General features: G+C 34.3%; 1 protein-coding gene across 1 annotated transcript in view; it reads left to right on the top strand.

Moving 5' to 3' along the window:
- Positions 1–396: 396 nt before the first annotated feature.
- LOC108917603 overlaps positions 397–11167 on the top strand; it is a 16782-nt gene continuing 6011 nt past the window's right edge. Inside the window, exons 1-4 of the mRNA XM_018724292.1 lie at positions 397–653; positions 711–828; positions 3775–3921; positions 6736–6887. Coding sequence (XP_018579808.1) covers positions 469–653; positions 711–828; positions 3775–3921; positions 6736–6887 — 602 coding nt within the window. The 5' untranslated portion in view covers positions 397–468. The remainder of the gene's footprint in view (positions 654–710; positions 829–3774; positions 3922–6735; positions 6888–11167) is intronic.

The following is an 11167-nucleotide window of genomic DNA, read 5'->3' as shown; positions in this document are numbered from 1 at the left end:
CGACAACATATTGAAGAAACAGAAAGGCGCGCTGCTATAGTACAAGTACAATATTAAAGATACAATTATTAAAAAGAAAAATAACAAATGAAAGAAACTAGAATATGTAATAGACCTAAATAATGTAAAAATTGTAGTGGGAAAGATAAAGTTTTGGCTAAGGCTCTTTAGAGAAACAATAGAAATCGAAAAGAATCGAAATAATTTCAACTCTGACAGCCACATATTTAATAACTGGGACAATGCTAGAAGTACTTTGTTTATGTTTATCTATAGTATTCTCGTAGATCAAAGAATTCCGCCTTTTATTACACACAGCCTTATCTCGATTTAAATTGTATACATTTATCAAGATGTAGATTGTTTGATTTACATTTTGATAGATGATTACAAAAAAATTGAAACACAGAAGAACACTAATTTATCCAAATCGTATGTGTCAGTTATTCTTTTGCTCACAGAAATAAAATGAAAATGATGTTGCTGCTTTTCTTGTCACTGCTATTTGCCTTGGCTTTAGCTAATCAAGAAGTTGTACAAGTAGACCAAGAAGTTATAATCAGTGCACTAAAACAATTTGAAGGTACTAAATTTGTCTTGCCAAAGGACTTGGTGGAGAAATTAAATTCGAAAGTTGAAAATAACGATTTCAGGTATATTAGCAGTTAAACACTCTTGTAAACAATGTACCTAATACTTTTCATTTTTAGAGCAAATGGTATTACCGCTGTAGTAGACGATTATGTGGATAAAGTATTGGTATACATCAGGAGTGCTATCCTAAGATCTGGTCTCGATCCAGCAAAACTCGATGACGCTACATTAAATGTAAGTTGTTAAGTTCTGTTATTAGCTCTCATATTTTTTATTATATTTTAGAGGTATTAATTTATTACAACAAATTCTTTTTTTTTTCTAAAATATTTCAAAGGTGGGTAATACATAATTTTTTTAATAAAATTTTGTGATATCTTTTCACATGTGCTATCTTTGCAACATAGTTTTTATTCTTTTTTATTTTCCGTCAGAGCACCAAAAGGAGCGCACTATGTGACTTTAATAAAAAGAACATAAAAGTATTCATTTTAAATATCGCAAGAATGTAAGGTGTAAAACATAATTTCAGTATACGTACCAATAGAGAACGAAGAGCTACGTCATGCCTCTTTTTGAAAATACTTCCTATGTCTATGGATTTTTTCAACCCTATATAAACTTTTTTAAGATATTCCGTCAGTGTTATATAAAAACTATAACCCTTGTCAATTTGCCTTTAAAAAAATATATTCGAAAATAGTTTTCATAAAAAAAAACTATTGCTATTTATTTAAGTTACATGTTACTACAAACTATTATGACAAGAGAAATGTCACCCCAAAATTTCTCATGTCAAATTTGGTGTTACAGCCTCTATATGTATACGTAATTGTATATTAACATATACAAGGTGTAGACTTTAGCTGGAATAAATTCGCTACCAGTGAGCTGAATAATTTTTTGAAAAATTCTCGAAACACGTCGACGTTTGAATGAATTTACCTACCTTTTTCAAGCAATATGCGAAATGTAGCCCTTCAAGGAGGGCGGAAATCACCCCCCAACTTTTTTTTCAAATGCAACAATATGGCGTTTGACCCCTCATTGGAAAGGTAATAGGAAGACGAATCCAGCGTATTGATCAAATTTACTATATTCCAAGAGGGTGAGGGTTACATAACATTAAAACGTAATTGTTAAGTTTATTACTTTTAAACGTAATAATTGCTCAAAATGTACACCATTTACTTGTTAGTAACATCCTAATATGTGATAGATTTCGTCCCTTACATTACGTAACAATTCCGGTGTTATTGGTTCTCTGGTTTCATCTATTATTCTTTCCTTCAGCTCATCTATGTTATTTAGTTTCTTACTTTTGATATGTTCCCACAAAAAATATCCAGCGGTATAAGATCTGGAGACCGCACTGGTTACTCGATGGTAACTCGTCGTCCTACCCACCTACCGGGGAAAATTCTATCCAGATATTGGCGAACAATAACAGCGTAATGTGCCATATCTTTCGTCGGTCAAGTTACGGTCAAAGAGATTTGGGAATAACTGACATAGAGTTGACATTAGTTCGTCCTGGAGAAAATGAAGGTATCTTGCTCCATTAAGATTGTCATCAAAGAAAAATGGTCCTACAGCTCTATCTTGTATTATACCGACCCACACATTAGTTTTCTGTGGGTGTTGTGTATGATCCCTCATCCAATGGGGGGTTCTCTTTAATCCAATAACGATTTACGTTCCCATTTAATGTAAAACTAGCGTCGTTCGAGAAAAGTATCCACTCTAAAGATAAACGGTGTTGATCGACATCATTCATCAGTAAATTCAACTCGTCGATCACCATTTTCAACTAACTCGTCAACAGCTTGCATTTTATATGGGCGTTTTTTCTCGTGTTTAAGTATTTTTAAAACTATATTGTGATTAAGATCACTATCACGGGCTAGTTGATAGGCTGAAGTGACTGGATTTTTATCCACAGCTAGTAACAAATTCAACATCGTGTCGTCTTCAACAACAGCCTGCCCCTGTCTCAGTATATTCCTGACATGGTCTATCTCTCGATATAATAATATCTCTACTCCTCATTTTAACTACGAGAGTTAGCCCAGAAGTCGGAGACTTGTGCGGGAGAGGAGGATATTATTATTAAGCAGGCCACATTTGCGCCCAGGAACGACTTATGTTGATAGGCCCTAACCACCATTCAGTGCAGGAATGAGGGAAACCTGGAAAACCTCATTAATTAGGGGGGTTGTCAAATGCCAACTGGTATCAATCTCTCACATTGACCCAAGCCAACATTCTTCCACCCTACCATACCTGCACAGAGGGTGCCAATCCTCTGTACAAGCATAGCTAATCTACGGTCTACTGGCCGCGGGATTCGAAACCCGGGCAGATAGTACACATCAATTTAAATACTGACGCCTTAAACCGTGCGGCTATCGACCACTTTGGCTTCGTGGCTTTATTTTACTAATGGCACCTTGATTTATTGGTGGCAAGTTTAGATGTAGTTTCTCGGAACAGATGAACAACCTCGCATTGAGTTCGCACCCTATCACTATATTCAATCATCAAAATTTCAATTTTTAGCGATTCACTTAAATAAGGCATTTTCACAAGTTTGCAACAACAATTTGTTTCTCTGACTTCCAGTGTGGCTGTGTAAAAACATTACAAAAAGTAACAATATCAATTGTGGCAAAATATTTTCATGATTTTTTTTGTGGGGACATCTCAAAAGTAAGGTTTACATTCAAAAACCAAATAACATTGATGAGCTGAAAGAATGAATAAGAGATGAAACTAGGGCAATAACAACAGGAATTGTTATGTAATGTAGGGGATGAAACCTATCACAGAGATGTTGCCAACAAGTAAATGGTGCACAATTTGGACAATTGTTACGTTGAAAATTAATAAACTTAACAATAATTGCATTTTAATGTTATACAACCCTCAATGTCTTGAAAAATAATAAACGTGATCACTAGTCTGGATTTGTCTTTCTGTCGTCTTTCCAAAGAGGGATGACATGCCATATTGTTGCATTTGAAAAAAAAAGTTAGGGGTGGTTTCCGCCCTCCTTGAAGGGCTACATTTCGTACGTTGTTTGAAAAAGATAGGTAAATACATTCAAATATTGATGTGTCTCGGAAATTTTTATAATGGTATTATAAACTAAATGCATTATTCAAATATAACTTGTTTCAGTTAATACCAACAGGAACGATAGACTTGACGTCCGGATGGTTGCAAGATATGTCAACTATAGCAAGAGATGGTAGTACTACGGTTGGGTACGATTCCTCTACAAAGATAATGAGTGTTTATTTACCAATTAAATTGAATGCTTTATTGGTAAGAATAATTTTACTTTTGATGTGTTTCATCTATGTCCAATTTTGCCTCAAACTAAAATCAATATTGACCAAACAATTATTTTTATTTTTTAATGGAAAGTTTACATCTTTTGTTTGACTAGACCCACATGTTAAACAACTGACGTTTTCGTTATTATTCGCACTACACTTCGCATCAAAAGTAATGCACGACTAAAAACGAACTTTAACTAGAAAGGTCATGTTCTCGCGGATGGCAAATTTCATTTTGATTATATTTTTTTTAATTCTAGGTTTATTTTTCAGTAAAGAATCTAATTCAAATATTTTTTTAGACATTTAAGTTTTGAGAATATGTAAGTATATAGGTTGTAAGAGAGAAGTTTTTTCTACGAAATTTGAAATATTCCGTGGAAAGAGCCACATATTTACTTGAATCTATCTGTAGTCCAATAGTTCTTAAAAAAATATTTTTTTTATTCACGTCATTATATCAGTTATTAATTGAGATACACAGTTAAATATAAGATTAATTTGCAACAGTAGCAAACCGACCAAAAAAAAGTTTAGGTTGCCGAATTTAAACAGAGATAATGTGTTTTGAGATAATTTACTAAATACTTTTATCTAAATTCTTTTTAGACAAAAAGATGCAAGCCTTATTAAGGGATTATACGCAGTTGAAAGGCCAAAAAAGACGTTTTTTGTGATTTTTTTCTGAAAATATATTTGATTTGACTTGTATTTGACACTAATGATTTGTAAAAATATTGATCTGGTGTGCTCCTGCAGACGATCTCCTGAAGGTCCTCCAAAAAAAGGTGTTCGGCGGTGAATGCGATTTCTCCGGTTTACTTCATCTGAAATCAAAAAACCGCAAATATTCTTTTAGTGAATAGATAAAAGTAGGTATTGGTCGAAGGAATATCGAAATTTTGATTTTTGGCAAAATGGCGGTTTCGTAAAAAAATTCGAATTTTCGAGCAAAATTGCCACGTAAAATTGTTTAAACAAATAGAAATAATTATCCGAAATCTTATTCCTTCGATTAATACCTGAGGAATATATTTGAGAAGGTTAAAAAAAACATAGTTTTGAGAAAAACTCGTTTAAAGTTTCGGAAGAAGGTTACACATAGATTTCTTTTACTTACATGGAGTCAGCTATTCCAGGGTCATAAGATGGACCCACTGTAGCATCAGCAGCTTCTAATACTTCGAATTGATGTTGTCTACGAGCCATTCTTCCCTCGCGCTCGTGGCGCGCTCTGCATCCTCTTTCACGACATGACATGGCATGTCCATAAATCCTCAGAATTTAGCTGCACTTTTCAATCCTATTCCAAGAAATCTCATCACAAATATAAATCGTCTGTTTATCTCATAAGAATGCTTGATAAAAGAACTGGAGTTTATGGCACGAGCCTCACACTTATCACGCAGCAAAACGATTTTAAAACCAAGACCGTTGTGAAGTTGTTTCAAATTTTATTTTTCGTTACAAGTTTTATACTTTACAAAATCACTTATTGCTGTAAACACTGCTAAGTTCAAAATTCTATATTCAATAGAATAATTACGGGAAACTAATATCCTTCTGTAGTGTGAATTTTTTGCGGGCGCACTAAAACTACTTACATCTGTCTCAGATGTTTTTGAATTAAATACATTTTTCCTTTTTTTAAATCGTGATAAGTGCACTTTTTCAGTTGCTCTTTTTTTTTCTACTACACCTAAGTGGCATTCTAATTAAGATTAAGTCAATTTAATTGAATTAAAAACGCAAAATTGAGAACAGAAAGTTAAAAATGAACACACGACTGTACAACATGGCAGAACTGTTTGTTTGAAATGATGTTCACTTACTTCTTACAAGAAGACTCGATTTAATTTACCGGTATAAAATGAACCATTCATAAGGTATAACCCTTTTAACACTTAGGAACACAAAGAAAGAAAAGAGCAGCTTCTACTCTGGTTTTTACTCCGCCTACCTTCTAACAGTCCGAGACGTCCTTACAAATATGCGTATATCTCGGAAAGTACTTACCGGATCAATTTGAAATTTTCAGGGAATATAGTCAGATATATGTACATTCTGGAAATGCAAAAATCGAATTTTTGAAAATTCTAACTGTGTATAGCTCCTTAAAAGTCGATATATTTTGTAAAAAACCGCTTGCAACCTCGCAATTATAAATGCCGTCAAGAAAGCTTGCTGCGATTTATATTACGGCAATAATTATTGCAGAATTATTTTGCAGTTGGCAATTTATCATGCAATTACCGCTACTAACCTTTCGATTTGAACTAACCGTCCGAGGAAGGTTCACGGTGTTCGTCCACTTTCTAGTGGCCTGTAAAAGGGTATCTTCAAAGTAGCTTTTCATATTTAGGCGAGGTTTGTATATGATACATACCATCCCTTGAATAGAATATAAAACCGTCGGCACCGTCGGTTCCTTGTTTAAACAATGTTAGGCAAGTAGAAGATCCCTACCCTCACGACAAAGTGGGGGTTCGACAAATTTCCAGGTTGGGGGTTGTTCGTCTCCTGGCGTCGATGTTTAGCCATAATATCAGAAATAGACCGACATAAAATAACCCAAAACGCTAACCTATAATAATCCTTATTACTACTACCTGGATTTACCGTATTCCAAAGATAAAAATATGACTGGAAAAAGTTAGATTAATTGTAGATACTACTAGTAGTAGACTTTCTTTTCTTTTCTACAATAATATCCAAATGAATAATTATGCAAGTTTCTCAATATTCATTAAATTGTACACTTTGTTGTATTTCTAGTAGTTTTAGATACTTTCGTTTTCAGGCGACCTATAAATATCACACCAAAGTGCTACTACTTAGCATTAAAGGAGATGTAAACGGAAAAATTGAAGACTTAAGGATAAACGTAAAACTTAGTTTTGATTATACTACCTATCAAGCATCCCTTGACTTGTTCGATATTACGGATAGTGGGTAAGTATGAGATTTTATGTCAAATATTCTTCAACAGATATTGACAGCTATTAGACGTTTATTCTTTTTACAATTTTCTGAATAGACTTAAGTAAAATATTTAACATGTATATCAACAATTTGTCAATTTCGATCATCTTTTGTGTAAAAAAATTTGAATTCGGCATTTTTGACATGGAATTAAACTTCATTATACTCATACAGTTACACCTTTTGAAAGGTGTTTTAATCCTGTAGATAACAGTTTTCGTTTTAAAGGCCACATTTCAGTGAGACTGGTACAGCTAGGCAGATTCGGTGCAGGCTGATGCCTAGAACAAGTAAATCTACTGATATCGAGCTGTTTAATTTCAACCGCAGTTGTAGGTACCTACACTCATTAAAACAGTTTTTCTTCCGAATATGTTCAGTATGCAATCATGTAGAGTAGTAGTGAGGACGAAGCACTCGCTTACGTTATTTATAAAATACTGAGAACAGGGCGATTTTAATAATTTAGTGGGAGAACTCGAAAATGATCTTTATAACCCCCATTTTGAGGCTCATACAGGTATAAACATGAAAATCTCTTGACACTATCTACAAATATTGCTGTGTTGTCTTCTTCCATTGTGAAAATAAAACTGGACTTCAATAATGTTACGACCATAGACGGGGTACCAGTGAATGCAAAATCCGGGGAAGTGGAGTGTGGAAGGCAATCTGATCGCGCGCATCTTTAATAGTAGAGTGCCCGGCAGCGTTAAATATGCTTAAAATACATTTCTGTGGGTGTCGCGGAGTTACAAGCTGAATTATGCTAAAATTGAAGCTTATATCTTACTGAATCAGAATCCGAAGGTAATAAAAAAATAACGCGGGCAGAAGGGCAGTAAAACCAAAAAACGAGTTATCACCACGGGCGGATAATACAGCATATTGGCTATAATTCTATATAAAAATCAACTTATATTTTGTACAGCATATATTTTTTATCAATTTTTGAAAGTTGCTCTTAACGTTGAGTCTTATGGCAGAATACATTTTTAAACTTGAATATCTCAGTTCGAACACGTCGAAAATCTTACTGAAATTCAACATTTTTTTAGTTCCCACGCTATTTACCGGAAAACGGAGGCCTTAATTGAAAAATTTTACTCTCGCAAAAAGTTTCTGTCACCAATTTGAAAGACAACAGCGTATAACTCAGAATTTTTGCTTCAATAATAAACAAGATATGAATAAAAATACAAAACAAGTCATTTTTCGAACGGCCGGCGGACGGCTGGCTGCTTCGCGTCCCCACTCCACCACAATCGCATCTGTCTCACAAATCTCCATAGCTCCATTTCGTATTACTTCGATACGTACGAGTCAGTGTCAGTAGTGATAACTAGAGACCGCACTTCATTCGCACATGACGTCATTATCAGGAGCGGATTCAGGACGCTGTAGAAACTGAGGTGCAATCACCATATAAAAAGTAAAAATTTTACCTTGTACTGACGATTTATAATATCCACTATGATTCATATTAAGTTTATTAGTTTACAAAACACTCTACACTGAGCTCTACACCTATTCACTTGTAGTGCTGAAGTAAAACTGAATAACCAGCAACTGCTGTAAATGTTTAGGCGTTAGGTTGTGGCGTTTATCGCTAAAAATCTATTTAAGTTTCGAAAACGTACGTTCAACGTCCACAGATGTTACTGGGGCATATTTAAAGCATATATAATTTTTAACGGATGGCATATTTAGGGCGGATTCAGAAAAATCTACTTCTTTACCTTCAAAAAGATCTACTATGCGACATACAGTTAGAAATCCCGGATTGTTCTGCAAAACGGTATCAATTTTTTTCTTCACACGTTCAGCACTATGTCCTGACAACTGGGAAATAAACTGTCGCAAGTCTAAAACATTATTTATTGCGTTATTTACTGAATATTCTGATGATGTCACAGTTACTTCAAGACGGCAAACTGACGGTATTCGTGAATAATTAAAATGTATGTATGCTAAATCTTCACGAAGTGTAGGATCGTTAAAGCACATAAATAGAGTGCACCTTTGAGCACATAAAATAGAAGTAACATCACTTGAATCCAATTGCTGTATAACCATTTTTATGCCGTCAAAGTGTACGTAATAATAAGACGTTGCGTCTAACCACGTACCGTGTCAAAACAGGTTCTGGAGGTAGTGGTACGCCTGGAAGAGTTTCTTTGAACAAATTTAACTAACTTAACATTAGTTATCAATTTGTCGACATTGGGATAGCACTCTCCAATCGTCTCGGCGACTTTATGTAATCCATGTGCGAAACATGTCACATGCAACGCGTTGCAGTAGGTCTCGCGAAGACGATTCCCAGCCACTTTCATGTACGCAGCCGCATCCGTTACAAAGAGCAGCACACGGTCTTTCTTGGCTTCATAGTTCTCACCCCATAAAATTTTGAGACTATCATCTCTCAATAAAAACTAACACTTATAATTAAAAATATGCATATACACCGTACTGTTACTGGACAAGACGCGACGTTTCCTTACGTATGATTAGCATGCAACTAATGTGATGTTGATGATTGATGTATGACTTGAACAGCCCCGTCTAATAGGAATGAAATCCGTTCCCCCGTCCGTCGACCGACTACCATGACCTTGACAGGTGCGGGGTAAATAAACATGGTGCTTTTGCCGATTAGCCGGCACTAGTATTATTTTGTGAAGAATGGATGAATATTTAAATATTGAGATCGTCGGCTGAAGTACGGACCTGAGATGTGCGAATGAAGTGCGGTCTCTAGTGATAACCCTACTACATACAAATTTGAAAAATATGTATATGCAAAATTAGTAAAATAAATTATGTCTCACTCCTACAGATTTAAAATACGATTTTTTTAATAATTAGATTTAAAAGTTAATAAATATATACAGGGTGTCCCGTTCATGTTCAACTTGTGTGCACGTTCTTCATGGAAAAATAATAAGGGTAGTTCATGCAAAGTTTTTTTCTTAGACGCCCTGTTTTCGAGATACAGTGTGTTGAAATTGTTACTTTCCAAATGGTTTTTCTTAATTATCTTTAAATCGGCTAAAGATAAAAATGCCAAAATTTGTAGACAAATAAATATCTACTGTGCGTTAACAATAATAATGTGCAATAGAAAAAAAAAATATGTTAAAAAACAATATTTATTACATTTCTAAACGGTTCTGTAAACTCACATGAACTACCCCTATTATTTTCCCATGAGGAACCTGCACACAAGTTTTTTTTTGAAACATGAACCGGAGATCCTGTATATAAAATACATACATAAAAAAGTCCTTTTTATTAACAATTAGGAACATGATTAACAGATAAAAAACACTATTTATCCAAGTCACGTTTCTCATCGAACTTTTTGCAAGATTTTGAGCCATGTTTTTACAGGACCAAATTCAACCCATATTACTTTTCTTGTAAGTGCAAACCTTGCTTTCACAATCTAAGAAAATTTAAATTTTATTACTACAAAAATGGTTGCTACTTATTATCTTACCTTTTTGCATCCACATGAAGAACGTTCAAATGTCTTTATCAATTTTTCTATCCACAGTCGGCAATACAAGGCAATTTTGGACAGAGTTCTAAACAATTGACTGATAATAGGTCCTCAAATAATGGAATCGCAAAGTATCTTCAGTCGGAAGCAGATTTGCAATTGTTGAAGACGATGCTAACAAACCTCTTAAAGTGTTTACTGACGTAATATTATGATTTTTTAATATAGTTTTATAATAATGATCTGAATATCCTCGAACATATTTTCTGAAAAATCATCCGTACCAATTCCATTTAAGTGTTTGTGGTTTACCCAATTGTTTTCCCAATTTTTTTATTCTATTCTGTCATTAGGCAATTCACATGATATTTTACCTCCATTGCTATTAAATCATTGGAGCCAATTCTTTCTAAAACTTCTGAAGAGATCGATGCAATGTTTTTACTTTAGTTTCTATATTTTTAGACATAACTTGGGATAATCTCTTCCCAAGAGATAGCTTCTAGCAAAATACACATTTATTTATGTGAAAGCCACCCTTACGAAGTGATCTACCAGGAAGTGGTGGAGGTTCAATACCAGCTACTCTGTACTCTTTCAGTCTTTCCACTCTTTTCCTTAAACTTTCAATATTTTGTTTGTTCGTATAGGCAATATAACACATTTTATGCCAAACAATTTTACCAGTTTTACCATCAACAATCACACTTTTTGTATGTCCTCATCTACCTCTTTGTTTATATCA

The sequence above is a fragment of the Anoplophora glabripennis genome, unplaced genomic scaffold, assembly GCF_000390285.2.
Source record: "Anoplophora glabripennis isolate ALB-LARVAE unplaced genomic scaffold, Agla_2.0 scaffold58, whole genome shotgun sequence".
Taxonomy (NCBI): Eukaryota; Metazoa; Arthropoda; class Insecta; order Coleoptera; family Cerambycidae; genus Anoplophora; species Anoplophora glabripennis.
The sequence above is the reverse complement of the archived record's forward strand: the minus strand, read 5'-3'. Positions and strand labels throughout refer to the sequence as shown.